General features: G+C 55.0%; 1 protein-coding gene across 3 annotated transcripts in view; it reads right to left on the reverse strand.

The window, feature by feature from the left end:
• The window catches only part of DSCAML1 (DS cell adhesion molecule like 1), a 322,440-nt gene that overhangs the window by 13,635 nt on the left and 290,686 nt on the right, over window positions 1–18,119 (reverse strand). For all 3 annotated transcript variants that reach the window (XM_036919865.2, XM_036919868.2, XM_036919869.2), the window contains exons 17-20: window positions 17,415–17,655; window positions 14,196–14,342; window positions 11,736–11,891; window positions 5,069–5,208 (exon numbers count right to left, since the gene is read on the reverse strand). In XM_036919865.2, coding sequence (XP_036775760.2) covers window positions 5,069–5,208; window positions 11,736–11,891; window positions 14,196–14,342; window positions 17,415–17,655 — 684 coding nt within the window. The remainder of the gene's footprint in view (window positions 1–5,068; window positions 5,209–11,735; window positions 11,892–14,195; window positions 14,343–17,414; window positions 17,656–18,119) is intronic.

Raw genomic sequence — 18,119 nt, forward strand, 5'->3', positions numbered from 1 at the left:
CCTGGGGGGCCCTGGGCTCAGATGACGCAATGGCAGGTTTGGGGGTGTGGAACAGGAAGCAGGACCCTGCCTAGCTTGCCTTCTCTGGTTCTGGAGCAACAGAGAACAGAGTTGGCACCAGGCTTGGCCCTGGGAGCTGATGGCCCTTCTTTGGGTTGTTGCTGGGCCAGCCTCAGTTTACCTTTTTGATGGAAATCCAGGTGTTGGCAACTGCGGCTCCGGGGCCAGGAAATGTGAGAGATGGAGGGAGTCAGAAGGGAGAATAGAGGAGGAAGGGTCCCAGGAAACCCTGAGAAACAGGCGTCTCTGGGGAGAAGCTAAAATACTGTCTTTGCCTTAGTAGGGCCGGAGGCAGGCGCCCCCAGGCCGCCCTGCCCAGTCACCTCCCCGCCCTGCTGGCTAATGACCAGTCCTGCGTTCTGCAGGCAGCAGACCCATGGGGGAGGCGGCGGGGGGGAGGGAACCGTGAAAGCTCCATCGGGCAGCACTTCATTAATGATTATTAGTGGTATACATCACCATATATATTTGTAGGTTATATAAATCCATAATTTTTTTTAACCAAATGACAGTTTTGACAAGTTGCCAACAAAACAATATCAGATCCCAGTGGTTTTACCAGTTGCTTTGATGAAAAGATTATGTTGCCTTGGAAACCAGAGGCTCAGATATTGAAATGAATTTGAGAAGCTTTTGATAAGCGCTAGTTTGCAGACCTCCTGGCAGCCCCTTCCCTGGTCCAGGCGGGATGGGGCTGGCTTTTGTTTTATTTCATTTTTTGGTCAGCCGTGGGGAAGGGGAAGGAGGGGAGCGCTAGGGCCTCTCTGAAACCAGGGCCGAAGTCTAGGGAGGGGGGGCAGCCCCGGGAACAGATGGGGGCCCCCGAGGCCAGAGGGAGCTGATAATTAGTTATCTCTGCAGTCGCAGGACCTTGCACACACACACATGCACATGCTCACACGCACACAGACATGTAGATGCATTCGTGCACACACTGAGGGACAGACCTCCAGACAAAAGTGGGGCAACACAGGGACATTCTTTTGCCCCATGGGAGGGTTAAGGAGCGCAGTCACTTGTAATGGAAGAAAGTGTCCTTTTTGGCCCCAGGCTCTGCAATGAAGCGTCGGGGAGAAGGTACAGGTGAGCATCCATGCAGCACATGCAGAGCTTCCTGGGATGCTCCTCCTGCTGCCCTCATGGAGATCTGCCCTTGAACCCAGGCGGCCCCTCCTGGGGCAGGTGCAGAGCCGCTCTGAGCCCTGGGGGTCGGAAGCCCTTTCAGGATGCAGCACACAGGGGGCTGTGTGTTCACATCTGAGCCTCAGGTCGGGTGGTGGGGCAGCTGCGACACCTGCCTGCCCTTCTTACTAGGCAGACGGCCTACAGTGACCCCTGTGGTTCTTGGGGCCTCACTTTTCTCTCCTACAAACTAAGAGAGCAATGCAGCTCTGTCTGCCAAGTGCGGTTACGGAGAGGCGCAGCCGAGGCAAGGCATGGGACATGTTCTCCTCCCAGCTCATTTTTCATTTCTGTAAGGGGATAGGTGTGTGTGTGCATATGTGGAGAAAAGTTGAGTGGACTTGTGTGTGTGTCAGTGTGCCCCTGAATATATTTGTGTCTACACAGGGCAGGAAAGGTTCGGCTTCCTCTGGAAGGTATTAGCATTGTACCCAGATACCAGTGCCTTCCTTTTAACTTGGACTCCCCGGGAATCTCCTGAAATCCTTCCAAAAACACACAACCATGCTCCCAAATAAAGTCCTAGAGGATCAAAGGTAAAACTATGGAAGAAAAAGAACTCTAGGTAAATATTTATCTATCCTTCTAATCACAAAAAAAAAGGCAAAAATAGATGGAAATGATTTATAAATATGAATTATACAAAAAGAAAACCTATGGTATATCAAAAACAGAATCAAAAGGCAAGCAATGAATGGGAAAATACTTGCAACCTATATTATAAAAAAATGGCTATTATCCTTAGTATGTAAAGAGCAGTCACAAATCATTAAGAAAAACCATGAACTACTCACATAAAAAATGGAAAAAAGGACGTGAATTGACAGTTACCCAAAGGTGAAAAAATAGCCAATAAACATATAACAATAGTCCACCTAACTAGTAATCAAAGAAATATAACTTAAGACACCTTTAAAACAAATCTAACTGGCAAAAATGAAAAATAAATAATGCTGTGAATTAGCAGGAACACAAGAAACAAGTATTTTTACAAGTAAGTTTTACTTTCCTCTCTGTTGCTTTATATATTTACAGAATTTTCTACCATAAAAATGCATTACTTTGATAGAGAGAAACAACACATGTATTAAAATGTTTGGTAAAATTTCTAGCAGGACTTAATGTAGCTCTGTAGCCTCCAGGGCATAACTGCTTAGGAGCCTGCTCTGTAGGCAGCTTCCTGAGGATCACACACAAACGTGTTCATACACTCCAGGACGCATGCCCATCCTCAGACTGATGCGCATTTGCCTTGAACCCCACACTCAGACCCATGGTTTTGCACTGTCACCTGTACGCATGAGTGCCTTCACCCCCCAGACTCACTCCTGGAGCTCTTTCATAAATGGCTTTGTAATGCAGTTGTTAGGAATTTGAAATATATTTGTGCAAAGTGATCCTGTCACACAGAGGTCACAGGAGGTGGTTAGGCCCCAGGGTCCCTCACTAAGGCCTCTCTCCACCCTGCGGCTGGGCTATAGTTCTCATCACACCAGCACACCTGCCCCTTTGTGACACTGTCCAGTGGGAAGTCTCCCCAGGAGACAGGAGGTTTCTACGTGCTCAGGACATGAAGAGGAAGTGGGGAGGCTCCCAGGGACTCCACAGTAGCAGGAGGAGTAGATGGGGACCAGGAAGGCTGTTGGGAGAGGGGCCCCCGGCCAGCGGACTGGGGGCTCCTGAAGCCTGAGTCGATGAGGAGGCCGTACAACTTTGAAAGACTTCATTATCAGAGAAGGAAATGACTGCATAGACCCAAGCTCGAGAATGAGTACCCTTGTGAATCAATTTGTGCAGGGAAACTTGCCCAGGGTCTAAGGCTCGACAATTGCCAGGCTGCTTGTCATTCACTCAACAAACATGTGTTCAGTGGCAATGGTATTCCAAACACAGTGTTCAGCAGCTGGGGACCCAAAAGTGAAGAGATGGTGCCCTTGTCCTCACAGGTTCCCGCAGACCAGATGGGTGAAGGGAACCGCTCATGGCCATCTGGTGCCTTCCACGTCCACCAGAGGATGAAGGGCCTGCTGTGGTGGGGTCAGCTGGGGTGGGGGGTAGGGGTGGAAAAGCAGAGCAGGTGTCCCCCATGGTGATGGTGTAACAAGGACCTGGAATGTGTGTGTGGGAAGGGCCAGGAGAGAGGGAAAGAGGGGGCAGAAGGTGTGGCCCAAAGCGTGGACTGGGAAATCGGCACCATCATTCAACACTGGCAGGGTGTTCTCAGCCTAACGTCTGCAGACCCTGGGACCCGGCAGGATACACCCAACAGGAACACACGTACCGGAGCACCAAGAGACGGGTACAGAATGCCCACAGCCTCAAAGGCTCCATGCTAAAACTACCCACATGCCTGTCAATGGATAACACAACAGATAAAACACTTGTGATGACTGCACACACTTGAGAACGACACAGAAGCAAGAGCGAATGCTCTGTGACCAACCACACACACTGTGAATGAAATCCACAAATTCAAAGGAACGCTGAGTGAAAGAAACGAGCTAAACAGTGTGACTCCATTGATAAAATGTACAAAAAGTAGCCACAGGAACCTGAAGCCAGGATGGTGGTACCCTGGCAGGGCTGGGCTGGTGACTGAAGGGGCAGGAGATGGTCTTCTGGGGTGTTGTACTATCCTGTTCCCTGCTCAGGGTGACCCTTGCCTGGTGTGCTGTGAAAATCTGTGGAGCTGAAAGGTCAGGCTATGTGCACTTTTCTGCTCATAAGGAAGGAGGAGGAGGAACGGAATCACTGAGAAGACATTCGCGGGCTTCCCCTCTGGTAACTGTGCTCTGGCCTCGCTGCGAGGAGCCGGGCCACCCACCGCTTACAAGGTAATGCAGAGAGACCACAGGAGAGCGGGGAGCGGAGGAGATGATGGCACAATTACTGGGCAATTTGAGAGCAGCTTTCCTGGCTGCCAGAGCTCGGGCTGCTGTCACATCACAATTGCTGATGGAGGGAGAAGCTGGCCTCCTCCTGCTCCTTGCGCCCACCCCGTCCCGCACACATCCCCTGGACAGCGCTCACGGCCCTCCCCACCCCCCTGGAAGCCCCCACGGGCAAGTACCTTGGCACCCTGCTCTCTTGACTAGGCCGGTGTGCTCCAGAGTAACCACCTGGCAGAACTTGGCGGCCGGGTGGATGGCGGTGAGGAGGGAGGCGGTGGGGGGGAAGGGCGCACGTCGCAGAGCACCCACCCTCCTCTTAGCCTCCCCTCTGCAGGGCCCTCTGGCCCCTCCCAGCTCTCAGGGCAAGGGCAGGGGCTAGCTCTGGGCACTGTGCCCCAGCCTGGGGCTGCCCCTGCACTCCTGGGCTTGGCCGCTCTCCTACCCTCTCCCCTTGTTCCTCTCGATTGCCCCCATCTCTTCTCCTCCCTTAGTGGGTTGCAGGCTGAGGGGACCACAGGAGCCCAGCAGCCTTCCAAGCCCAGACTGGCCAGGCTGAATCAGAAGTGACTCGTTTCCAGAGGCCATGGACCAGCCCGTCCCCAGGCAGCAGCCCTGGGCCTGCCAGGAGCTTCCTTGGTGACCGGAGCAGAAGAGCCAGGCCCTGGACTCCCTTCCACACCTGCACGGTTGTGGCCTGACTCAAAGGAGCCTCTAGGGCTTGGGACAACTGTCAGCCCCCGGAACAGGGGGCCGATCCGAGATGGGCTCCGGGTGAGGCTTCAGCCACTCCTGGGTGACCAGCACCCATTCTTATCCAGGAATCCGGGGAGAAACAGAGAGTAGCAGCCCCAGAGGTTGGCCTGGAAGCTGGCCCACCTACAGGGCACCTTTTCCTTCCTCCTGTCTCTGCATCATTCAACCCTGTGTCCACTTACCGGCTGGCCAGACCCGGGGCTGGAGCAGAAGATGGTGTACTTGCGGATCACCCCATTGGGCTTGGCAGGGGGCAGCCAAGACACAACCACACTGCTGGCGGACGAAGGGACGGCTTTGATGCCGGCGGGGGGACCTGGAACTGAGCAGGAAGGAGGCCAGGTCAGTTTGGAGACAGGAGGAGCACAGCCTTTGGGAAAGAGTAACACGACGGGCAGAGTGAGGCAGATCAATCTTGGGGAGCTTCCTGGACGAGGCATCCTTGAGCTATGGTATAAGGGGGGAGGTTCCCACATGCCAAACAGGTGGGAGGAGAAAGCCTGTAATAAAGTCTCTGAGATGCCGGCACTGGGCGGGGCCAGCGTCAGAACCGGCCAGAACCAAGGACAGAACCCCGGGGGTTCACTTCGGTCCCTACGGCCCTAAGCTGCCCCGGCCCCAACGCTCTGCTAACAAACAGCTTGCACTGAGGCCAAACAAATATACTAGCCACTCGCCCTTTCTGGCCTGTGAGCTCACGGAGGCCGAGGACTCCAGAAACTCACAGAGTGGGCCTCCTCCCGAGGGTCAAGGGCCGGTAGTCAGCCGGTGGGTGACTGGGACTCCTGCCCTGTTCCAGGGCACTGCCCCTGGGGTGCTGGCCAGGCCGTTCCTATTCTCAGGAGGGAAAACCCACCGCAGAACTGGCTGGGAAATTCATCCTAGTGGATTCCAACTCATACAGGTTCTGACCTCCCCCTGCTCCCATCTCTGGGCCGGCCTGGCCGAGCTGGGACCCCAGGGCTCTGCCTGGGAGACTGGACGCTCTCTGTTTTCAGCCCCATCCTCCTCCTTCATCTCTCCCTCTTGTTGCTGTGTCCTTGTCTTTCCTCCTGGGAGCTGTTATGCTCCTTTGAGGATAATGACAGTATCCACTTCAATTTACTTTTACCTCTCAGTTTCCCCCTCTATACGATGGACACAATAACAACCTTGCTAAAAGAATTGCTGCTGATTAGAATAAAGCACCTGGTACGGTGCCTAACACAGGAGACATTCAGTAAGTTGTAACAACTACTATTTTTGCATTCCCTCTCCCAACTCAGCTTCTAGCACCTACCTCGTTTTTTTTCTTTTCATCTAGTGAGTGGTCAATAGATCTAAGTTAAATAAAATAACTAGATACAGCGGCATCATCCATTAGGGGTCTGAGTCCAAAAGTGGGCAGCGATCCTTGATTCCACTTGTCCCACCCCACCCCAGCCCTGCCGTCCCACCTGGGGTCTCTGCAGCTGTGGGGTGCAGGGGTCTGTGGGTAGCCACCGGGGCAAGTGCAAATTGTAGTGTCCAAATCTTCTCTATCATTGCATCCTTTTTTTTAAATCTGCTATCGAGAGAAGCATGTTGAAATCCCCCACTATGATTGTGGATTTGTATATCCTTGTAATTCTGTAGGTGTTTGCTTTTATATATTTTGAGGTTATGTTATTAAGTTCACACAAATTTATGACACTTATTTGCCTAATAAGTTGAGTCTTATGATAAAACATAACAAAGTGTTCTTCTTTATCTCTAATAATGCTTTTTGCCTCGTAGCATACTATGTCTGATATTAATATTTCAGTTTTCTCTGAGGACAGTTTTATGTGGTGTGTTTCTCTACTTTTTCACATCAGACCCTTCTATACCTTTATGTTGTAGATGTCTCCTGTAAACAGCGCCTGCTTGGATTTTGTTTCATTGTTAGCCAGTCTGACAGTCTTTGTCTTTTAATTGAATAATTTAGTCAGCTTATCTTTAATGCAATTACTGATATATTTGGATTTAAATGCCTTACTAAATACTTTCCATTGATCAATTCTGGTTTTCTTTGTATTTCCTTTTGTGCCTTCTTTTGGATTGAATATTTACAAAATACTCTATTTCCCCTCTCTATTAGTTTGGTTATTATATAGTCTTTCACTGAATTTAGTGGTTATTACTCAATATAAATCTTTAGTTTACCAAAGTCTAACATTGTTAGTTGGCACTTTTCTGCTCAGACAATGCAGGAATTTAGAACTTACATTTGCCTTCTCCCATTATTGTGTATTTTAATTCTGTATATATTTTAGAACCTCCCAAGATGATGACATCATCATCATTTCATGTAGTCGATACTAATTTAGATTTGCCCATATATTCACCATTTAAGTGCTCTTCTGTTCTTCCTGTGTCATTGAGCTTCGACCTGGGATCATGTTGCTTCTAGCTAAAGAAGACCCTTTTATATTTCTGTAGGGCAGGTGTATTGGTGATAAATTCTCCCGATTTTTGTTTGTCTGAAAAATGTCTTTATTTTATTTTAATCTTGAAGAATATTTTCACTTGGTGTAAATATTTCACTTGGTATAAAATCTGTATAAGTTGGTAACTAGGTTTGTTACATACGTTAAGTATACCACTGCACTGTTTTCTGGCTTCCGTAGTCTCTAGTCACTTAGCCGACAATCTGTGATTGCTCCTTTAAAGGTAACTGTTCTTTTCTCATCTCTTTGCTGTTAAGAATTCTCTCTTTGTGTTTGTTGCTTCGCAGCTTTATGATGACAAATCTAGGTGAGGATTTCTTTAAGGTATTGGCTGTGGGGTTTGTAGGGCTTCTTACATTTGTGGCTTGGTGTCTTTCATCAATTTTGAAATGTTTTCAGACATTTCATCTTCTGCCCTGTTCTCTTTCTCCACTGTGAGATTTCTTCTCATATCCTTTAGGTTCTTGCTATTCAGAACTTGGTTCAGGAACAGGCAGCAGTGTCATTGGGGAATGGGTTAGAAATGCACACTCTCAGGTCCCACCCTAGACCTATTAAACCAGAATCTGGATTTGAACATTATCCTGGAGTGATCTGTGTGCACAGTCAGGCTTGAACACCACTGCTGTCTGTACTCTATTTCCCATTCATTTGCACTTCTGTGCTTCTGACCTATCTTCTAGTTCACTGGTTGTCTCTTCAGCTGTGCCTAATTTCTTATTAAACCCATTTGCTGAGTTCTTAATTTCAGTGATTAGTCGGTTTTGTTTCCAGATTTTCCATTTGATAGTTTCCAATTCTCTTAAAATTTCAATCTTTTTTAGAATAATTATTTGAAAGTCCATATTTGGTAAAACCTATGTTTGGAATCCTAGTGGGTTTGTTTCTTTTGTCTGTTTTTTTTTTTCCCTGCTGGGTTTTGTTCATGTTGTCCACATTATTTTTTATTGTATGCCAGCCACATCATTTGCAAAATTGTTTGTAGAAATAATTTGAGGCCTCAGATGATGTAATCTTTCTAAGAAAGAATTCATGTTTGCTTCTGACAGGGACCCACAATCTGGGGCACTAGCAAACTAGGGTTGCTTCAGTTTAACTTCTAGGACTGAGATGTCTGCAGCTGAACTGCTTACTTTGAGTTAACTCTGAATCCTAGAATGCTGTCCTTCAAGGGCTCAACTCAAAGTGAGGGAAGTTCACCAACACACACACACACACAGGCAGGTCCTGGCCTCCAACTCATGTTTTTCTAGTGCGGTTCAGATTCTCAGCCACTGCCTCCAGATTCAGCAAATGTCCCCGGGGGGAAGAGCTGTTCCAAATGCCAGGCTCACCTTCTGGGCCTCCATTCTCCCTTGCATCCTGGCCAGTAATCTTTCATTCTCCTGCCAGCTCTCTGATGCCTTCAAGCAGGGGCTTTAAAAAATATTTTATCCAGATTTGCTAGTGGCCTCAGCAAGAGGGAGAGAGGTTTTGAGTGCTCGAGTCCACCATTACTGGAAGTGGAAACCCTCCACCACGTTCCTCTAAACCTGTCCCTCTGCCTCCCTTCCTCCTCGCGGCTGCTGCCCCAGCCACACCTTCCTCTTCTCTGCCACGATGCCCACAGGTTCTTACAGGCCTGACACTAGTTCCCATCCACCCTCCGGCCCCTTCCTGTGATCTGCCCTCCACGCTTCTACAGGCGTTACCTTCCTAGGACAGGAGTCAGGTGAGGCCTCCTCTCATTACGGATCTCTAAGGCAATCTACAACCCACCTCGCTTCCGCTTTGCGGCCGTGTGGCCAGGTTTGGTATTCACAGGGGACGGGGGGAGTGGGCAACGGGCTCTGCTGCCCAGGAACTGAGACCAGCCACGCCATCCTGAAACCAAGCCCAGATGGACAAATCTGGACTTAGGAAATGAGCTCGAATGTATATGTTTGTATTTTATCTTTTTTATTTCTTTTGCTTTTCTCTAGATTTCCTGATTTTTTTTTTCTTTTACAAAAATGCAAGATCCTGAGGGATGGGGTGGTGGTTAGGTAGGGAGTCACAGTGCCTTCATTTTAGGATATTTGCCCAAGCTCCCAGGGCAGAGCTGGAATTGGAGTGTGGACCTGTTTGCTGTCCAAGTCAGCTGAGAAATACCTGTAACAGTGGTTACCTAGAGATGGGAGAGTCTGGTGGAGGGGGGGCAGCTGGGGGAGTAGACGAGGTTGCGGGCATCCCCAGCCACCACCATGCTTTCCTGTTCCTTGCACACGGAGCCTCGCTGTCGTTCCTCCACCCGCCAGAGAAGGCTGTCCCCATCACTTACGCCAGAGGATTTATCATGCTGGGGGAAGCCAGCCATGGTAAGTCCACTCCCCTTTTGGTGACTGGCTCAGCAAGACCATGCTGTCCCACCGTGGCCGATGGGGAATGACGATACATCTGCTGTGGGGGTTCCTGGGGAAGGTTCTTCCACTCCCAGGAGAGGCACGCGCATAGGAAGAGACTGCTTCTCACTCTGAACGCTGTCCTGCCTGGTGTGATGCCCGGGGCTGCAGGCGTCCTGAAACCCAGGCAGGGGCAGCCAGCATGCTGAGGGGCGCCTCACGTGGGTCCCCCGTGGGAGCCACCCTGCAGCCGCCGCACTCAGGGCTTCTTGACATGTGTGATAATAAGTATGCTTGTTGCGTACGTCTTTCCTTAGGTGTATTACTCACAACCAAAGCCTCCTCCTGACTGACGCAAGCGGTATGTTGAAAAGTATGGAGGCTATGGGGGTGAGAAAGCCTTAAATTGCCACCTATTTGCTGAGTGACCTTTAGTAAGTTGCTGCAGCTCTCTAGGCCTGTCTCCTCACCTCTGAAAGGGCCATACTGCTGCCTGGCATCAGGGCCCATGGGAGCAGTCATCCCAGGGCCAGCGCTTGGCGGCCATAAAGCAGCAACCACTGGCCAGCCCTGGACATTTTAGGAAGGAGTTTATAGTTAGCTTGCTTCTTACAACAACTTGACGAGGCATCACTGTCCCCGTTTATCAGGAGGAAACCAAGGGTCAGAAAGGCTAAGGGACTTGCCAATAAATGACAGGGCGGGGCTTACCGCAGCCCCTCCCACCTGGCAATGCTGTCATCTGGGGCCCTGGCCCTTCCCCGGGGGCATCCCTGCCTGTGGCTCCACAGGCAGCTTGAGGGTGGAGGGTTGGAAGCCCCTTGCAGGGAGAGACGGTGCCCCCTGACCGGTGGATTCCCTTGTGAGGTCTCTCCTTGATCAGTTAAAATGTGGGGGTGTTTAGGCCTTGCATCAGAAGTGGGGGCAAGAAGTCTGGGGGCCCAGAGGTTCCCTTCTAGAGGGATTAATGATGGAAAAAGGAGGGCAGGCATGCTGGTAAATATTTAATTGCTCCAAGCTTGAGGTGGGCAGGGGGCTGCTCTGATGGAAACAGGGAGCGTGGGGAGCGTTCCGCTGTGGGGAGCTGGTCCCGACCCGAGGGCTGGGCCGCTCGGGACCCTGCACCACCCTTCCTCTGAACCCCTCTGGCCCCTCCAGTGCCTTCTGCCTAAGTGTACGGATGGGACCTGCACTACGGGTCTCCGTGTCCTTTGAGATAAAGGCCGTGGGGGAAGCAGCCGTGTACTAAGTGCCCTTTGTGTGCCGGCCGCTCTTCACGTGATCAGCCTCTCCTACACACACAGGACTGGCTCGGACATTTAAGTGGGGGGATTGGGGTGAGGTGGGGAGAAAGCTGTGGGGCTGGAAGCAGGAGCCCTGCGCTGCACCTCCTGGACACGGCACTCTGGGCGAGCGGGGTCCTGGCAGGAAGTCTGGCCTCCCAGCTCTCCCCTGCGGGTTGGCTCAGCTCCCCGCCTCCCCCACCCCCTGATGTGGTCCCTCTACCCTCGAGGTTTGGCCCCTTATCTCTGGTTTTCCCCCAGCTCTGCCGCCCTGGGAAAGGGCTTTGAGACCAAAGCTCCCAATGGGGGCACATCCCCCCCCTCCCTGAGAGGCATGCTGCACACTGGCGTCCAGGGCCTGGCCCATGCGGGGGCCCTGCCGGGGGCCTGCCAAGCCCCTCGCCCGGGGTGTGTGGGGTGATGCTCCTGCTGTCCTCTAATCCCAACCATCTGTATCCAGAGGAAACTGGACAGAACCTTGCAGGGTCGCAGATGCCACGAAAGGGATACCTGTGGGGTGGGGTGGGGTGGGAGGAGAGGCTGCATCCGGCCTCTGGCCCGGCGCTGCAGGGGTTGGGTTTGGGCTCGAGCTCCGGGGCACTCCCGCTCCCTCTGGTGAGCTGTGTTCTCCCAAAGCAGGGCCCCAGGCCTCAGAGCCACCCTACAATGAATTGGGGACGGGATGGGTGGTGCTTGCCCCTGCCCTTCTCCCCGGATGGGGCAGCGCCGCGCAGGGGCCAGCCCGGAGGGGGCACTCACCATCCTCCTTGGTCTGGATGCACAGCACGTTGCTGCGCGCCCCGTCCCCGGCCTGCGTGTAGGCCAGCACCTGCACGCTGTAGTTGGCGAACTTCTCCATGCCGCGCAGCTCCGCCCGCTCCCGCGTCGTGGTGATGTTCTGCATCTCACCCCACTCTGCGGGGAGACCCAGCCTCTGAGGGGGGCCCAGGCTGGCCCCGCGGCAGTCTCCCTGCTGCCGACCCTCTGCCGGCCAGGGCCCCAGTCAGGCCTGCTTCCCTGGGCTCGGCCCTCGGCCCCTCAGGGTACGTGGGGGCAGACTGGGGGGCGCTGTTCTCGGGCCCCGTCTCTCACCATGCAGCCCAACCAGGGCAAATGGTAAAACTGGCCTGGCCTCAGCCGCCAGCTGACCCGGCACCAAGGCCAACTTAATAGGATAGTACTAAGAAGAGATACCTAATAGAATACTTCCTTGAGAATGCCTCCCTCTCCAAGCAACTTCTCCCCCTCTTCCACCCAACCCCCTCTCCACGTGAGGACCCAGGAGTGACCTGCATTCAGACGGGAGCCCAGGCCATGCGGGATGGCCAGTGGCCAGTCCTCCTTGCCCCTCAGCTCTCCCCAGGCAGAGCACCGACCCGGGATGACCTGTGGCAGGCGGAGGCGGCCTCCCCGCCTCTGCGCGCTCCTGGGCCAGCACCCAGGCCTCTCAGCAGTCAAGGGGCTGAGGTCCCCATTACACTCTCCTGGCCACTGAGGACACCCTCCCTGCAAAGAACCCGCACAGAGGACCTGGGTGAGGCCGGTGGAGTTGACAGCCACAGCCAGAGAGCTGGGCCTTCCTCCGGCTCAGTGAGGATGCCTCACCCTGGCTCTGCCAAGGGATTGGCTGTAGACACTGAAGGAGAGCGTAGGGATGGGGTCTCATGGGAGGGCCAGGGGCTCAGGAGGAGAAAAAGTGACAAGTTTTTGAGCCGGCAGCCCTCCCGCAGGGACCCCTGGGCTTTCAGAAGGACAGGCTCAGACACTGGCTGAGGACAGACTGCCTGGAAAATGAGAGCCTGCAAACGCACCCCAGCACCTTGCTGGGGACCTGGTGCAGGCGAAGGGCCCAAGGCAGTGGGCCTGGCCGGGGAGGGCAGCAGTGAGCCGGGCTCCAGGCGTGAGAACACCATGTCCGGCTTGGGGGGCCTCCAGGTTGGTGCAGGGGAGCCTCGGAGGCCTGAGCAGCACGACCTTCCTTTCCTAGGAGGTCAGACCAGGGTAGACCCGTCCAGGGCCGGAGCCAGGGGAAGACCCAGGAGCGGGGCAATCCAGGTCGCCTTCAGAGATTAGAGAGGCTAGTGCCTTCCTCGCCTGAAGGGGCTGCGCTGGGAAGCTCGCAGGTTTAGAAAAGAGGAAACAAGCCCTGGAAAGTGCGAGACCACCCCTTACCTGGCTCAGCACAACTATGTGAGGCCGTCTCATAGCATAAGAACTTGGGAGACCTTCAGAGGTCAAACCCCTGAGCTCCAGGCCTCTGTGCCTTTGGACACCCGGACAGTGGAGCTGGTGGCAGGGAAGGACACACCCTGTTGGCAGTGCATCCAGGTAGGCAAGGGGAAGGCAGCCGCCCTGGGGAGGTGATGGTGAGCCCGAGTCTCAGGTCCTCCAGGAAAGAAGTCAGGGGCCTGGGGGCTGCCGGCAGAAGGCTCAGGACCCGGGGGGCAGACTCACTGCAGCCTTTGTTGCCTCCCAGGCGGACATTTCTATTGCCTGGGATGCTGGGCCTCTGGCTGGCACGGCTGCAGCCTTCCTGACACTGCCAGGCCTGTGTGTCCGCCAGTGGGTGGGGGCGTCTGTTCTGCGGGGCTGCACAGCCTCTTTGGACCAGTGCCTCCCAGGGCAAGGAAGGCACCAAAGGGTCGGGCCCTTGTCCTGGGTTCCCTCCCTTTCCATTCCTACCCCCGGCTCCACTGCCTGCCCTTCTCTGCCCTTCTCTAGGTCCTGCTCAGCCCAGGCGCCCAGACTGCATGCCCAGCTGCCCCGTCAAGCGCAGCTCTCCCTCGGTGCTGGTGGACCTGCCTCCTCCTCCTGCCTGTTCAGGCCAGGCGGTGATGGCTAGTGCTGCTGCCAGTCTCAGATGCCCACCTTCTTCCTCAGCCCCCTGAGGGCAGCGCCTTCATTAAGCTCTCCTCAATCGCCCCGTGTGAGGGTGCCAGCTGTTCCCTGCTGGGAGCTTGACTGATACAACCATACAAGCCTAATATCAACATATTACATTAGGCCAAATGCCCGTATCACCCCTCAGTCAGCCCATACACATGACCGCCAGGACTAGCTGGTGTCCCTGCCCCACCCGGACGGGTGTGGCCATGTCCACCACCCACCCCGGCCCCTGGCTCTGGCCAGGCAGAAGATGGCGCTTCCGCCTGATAGCCACAGGGAGCTGCTCAGCTCTAACACAGCGTGGAGACCCGGCCGTCACTCCCGCAGACTCACCCCCATCAACGTAGAGTGACCAGAAGATGACCCGGTAGCCTTTGAGGACGCCATTGAGGGTGCTGCGTGGGGGCTCCGACCAGGAGATGACAGCCACGTCAGAAGTGATGGACAAGGCCCGGACGTTCTCGGGGGGCTGGCTGGGCACTGCGTGGGGCGGGGTGGGGAGAACCGGAGGCCCAGTCAGGGAGGCACAGCACAACGTAGGCGTCCCGGCAGCCCCGTCCCCGCCCGAGGGCCTCCAGGCGAGTCTGGGAGTTTGGGCTGCGTGCTGGGAGCGGAGCTGAGTCCCCTCCTTGCACACGGGTGAACGGAGAATTTATCGACTTGGTCCCTTGCTCTCCAGGCAGCACATTCCTGGTTCCGGGTAAAAGCTGTGGAGGAGGGTGGTGGACTCCGGGCAGGAGTCCACCTCTGGGGGCTGTGGCCGCACCTGGATGCCCTCCCAGCTCGCCCTGGAGGGATCGTAACTGACGGCCACCTGGCCTGTGTCATCTGCCCAGGGGGTCTGAGCCGGCCTGGCTTAGGCACCCTGTGTCCTCGCACCAAGCTGAAGGGAAGGAAAGGGGACTTCGTTCACCCTGGTGAGGGGGCAGAGAGGCTTCCTCGACCCCGTTGGGACTTGGGGGACCATTACACCTTTGTCCCCTGTCCCTGCACATGACCAGACGCCCCTGGTGATGGGAAAACACTCCGAGACCACTTTGGCGTCCTTAACCCTCACCAGGCCAGAGTGGCCTTTGATCTGTCCTAGGTTCCCCCCTGCAGGGTCGGTCTTGTGCAGCTCCCCCTCTCTGGGGTGGGGTGGGTGCAAGCAGGCCCCCGGAGCCACCTTAGCTAGGGAGAGCTTTGGCGGCACTTCCCTCTGGCTTCTGGGGACAAAGGCGGGGGGCTGAGTGGGCTTCGCTCTGGGCGGAGAAAGGAGGCACAGGCCGGATGGAAGGTAATTGGATCCCGTTGCCCCACAAGAGGCAACTCTAATTTTTATGAGCATTTAAATGATAATACATCATCCTAACGACCCTCTCTGAGAATGATTATTGTTTCATATTACTTAGGTGTAAAAATATAAGCACCATGTAATTAGGGACCCAGTGTAATAAACTAATACAGATCGCCCGAACAAAATGAAGGTAATATAATTATGGTAAAGACACTACTGCTGAAGCAGGGGCCCTTGAACGCCCCAGGAGGAGCACTAATATTGCCAGGAAACCATCAGGACCTGACAGGCTAACGAGGGCCTTAATTAAGTATGAGAAACTGCTGAGCTAATGCTGCCGGAAACTTTGTCCCCCCTCTTCTCTTTTATTTTGAAAACGGCCCCACAGCCCGGCCGCTCTCTCCTGGTGGGAGCTGCAGGCCCCTTCGCTGCTCCTCCCCGAACCCAGGGAGGTGGTGCTCTGAGGGGGGCCGGAGGCCGTCCTGGCGGGGCCCTGGGTGGCTGGGAGCTCGCTGGTGCGGGCTCAGGGCGGCCTTCCCCCAGGACCTGGCTCCCCGAGCCCTGCGCCCAGCCTCCCGGCACTGCGTTCAGCCTTACTCCCAAGCAGGACCACAGCAGGGTGAAATCGTGCAGGATTCGGGGCCAGACCTGCGTTCTGAGCTGGGCCCTGCCCTTTTCCAGACAGGCAACCCGGCCAGCTTGCTTAACTCCGTGAGCCTGGGCCCCTCTTTATGGGTGATGAGCTAGTGGGCCCCGCTGCGGTTCCCACGGGGCTCCCTGCATTAAGGAGCAGCAGGGCCTGGGGATTTATTAGAAATGCAACCCCGTGGCCCCACCCCAGACCTGCTGGGGAGGGTCCAGGGCTGGTTGGAGGCTTCCAGGGGAGTCGGCCGCTCTAGGCTCAGGTCTGAGAGGGGTTGGGATTAGCACTGCGGGTACTAAGAGGTGACAGCTGATCGTCCTCAGCCCAGCCAGGCCGGCGGCTAGCATCACGGAGGGGCGGGGGCGGGGAGGGCACTGTGCCCCACAGCGTCCCACCCTGCTGGGCTCCCCTGCACCCCTCTGCTTGCTCGGCACCTTTCCCTTTCTGTGTTCTCCCTTTCTCCCGGTCCAGTGCTCCAGGGCTGCTGAAATCTGCTCCATCCCAAAGCCTCGCTTGTGCCCCAGAGAGAGACTCTCTGGGGATGAAGCCGGGGCCTCAGTAGTTTTAAAGCCCCCGAGGTAACTCCAGTTTGGCCAAAGTTCAGAACACTGGTAGGAGCTAATCCACTCTCAGGGGTTTCTGGCCTGACACATCCCCTTCCCAAAGGTGTCTGCATTTTCAGAGAAGACAGGGTAGGGAGAAGACATGGCTGAACCCCGAAGAATTACTTTCTAATGGTGGAATGCTAGGTATTCTGACGGGCCATAGGGCGGCGGCACCATGCTCACCAGGTAGTCAGTCCCCTCCCTGGGCAGCGGGCAGGCTGTGCCCCAGTGATGGGTTTTAATCTCAGACTCTGGCTTTGGGTCGGGGCATCAAGGAAGCTTGGGAGGATGCTCTGCTCCTTTACTCGGCTCTCTGAGAGCTGGGGGATGTCAAGGGCTAAGTCTCTTCTCTCAGCCTGGTACAGGCCCAGTACCAGCCGGCTCTTCTCTGTGCTCGGAGAGCAGGCACATTCCTGCTTCCCCCGAACCCCCCTCCGAGAAGCTGAGCCCCTTAATTTACTCATCAGGGTTTGGAGTCCTCCCTAGTTAGTCCTCAAAGAATCAAGTTTTAAACACTGGGCTCTGGATCCTCTGCCACATGGATCTTGGGGTTTCTTAACTCCACAGTCTCATCTCCAGTCCCTAAAACATGGTGGACAGGTTCCAGCCCAGAAGTACAAAGGTCACTTAGCTTCTGCCCCTTTTCCAACCTGGAGACTGTAAAGGAGGAGAAACGGGACCCAGGGCAGAGAGGAAAGAGCCTGGGACAGGGGGAGGGAGGAAGGGCCAGAGGCGCGGATGGAGAACGAGATGGGGGACAGGTGCTCACTCGGGCTGAGAGGTGAGCAGGTAAGCCGATGGGCAGAGCATCAGCAAGCGAGGGACAGTGAGCCCACCAGTGGACTGAGAGGCCCGGGGCACCCCACGGACCAGCATCTCGGAGAAGCCAATGGGCAAGAAGAGGTGGAGGGGTCCAGAGAGCCGGGGTGGCCGACCACAGGACCGAGACGGGACCCTGGAGGGTCCCAAGCCCTGGGATCTGCCCACAGCTGGGATCTGTACCCCATGCCCTCTGCTGGTGCCCTCACCATCTTCCAGGGTGGTGGCATTGATCTCGCTGGAGGAGGGCCCCGTGCCAGCCCGATTGAAGGCCTGGACCACCACCCCGTATTGGGCGAACTTCTTGAGGTTGTCCAGGGTGTAGACCTCACTGTCCCCGGTGGCCTTCATCTCCACGATGCTGTACTGCCCGTTGCTGCCAGGGCTGGTCTCTCTGTAGCCGATCTGGTAGCCCCGTATGACGCCATTCTGCAGCTCCTTCTTGGGCGCCTGTGGGCATAGGGTGAGAGGCAGGGGAGACGAAGACACAGTGACGATCTGAGATGGTGAAAACCAAATCAGACCATGCCAGTCCTCCGCTCCCAACCCTTCAGAGGCCCCCAGCTCACTTTGAGTGAAAGCCAAAGGCCTTCCAAGGGCCACCAACCGTACGTGATCTGACCGCTGTTGCCTGTAGGACCGGTCTCCTGTTCCCCGGGCCTCCAACGCTTTAGCACACTGGCCTCTCTGCCGGTCACACCAAGCACATTTCCATCTCAGGGGCACATGCCTTCCTTGGCTCTCCACAAAACTTGCCCCCTCACCCCAGCAGTGTCCTTGCTGAAAGGCTGCTTCTTAATGAGGCCTTCTTTAAGCTCTTTGGGTAGGCCTGCTCCCTGCCCCCTGTCCAGTATTCCTTACTTTTCCTCCTGCCTTTATTTTTCTCCACAGCACAGAGCATCATCTGGCACTCT

The sequence above is a fragment of the Manis pentadactyla genome, chromosome 13 (genome assembly GCF_030020395.1).
Source record: "Manis pentadactyla isolate mManPen7 chromosome 13, mManPen7.hap1, whole genome shotgun sequence".
NCBI classification, from domain to species: domain Eukaryota; kingdom Metazoa; phylum Chordata; class Mammalia; order Pholidota; family Manidae; genus Manis; species Manis pentadactyla.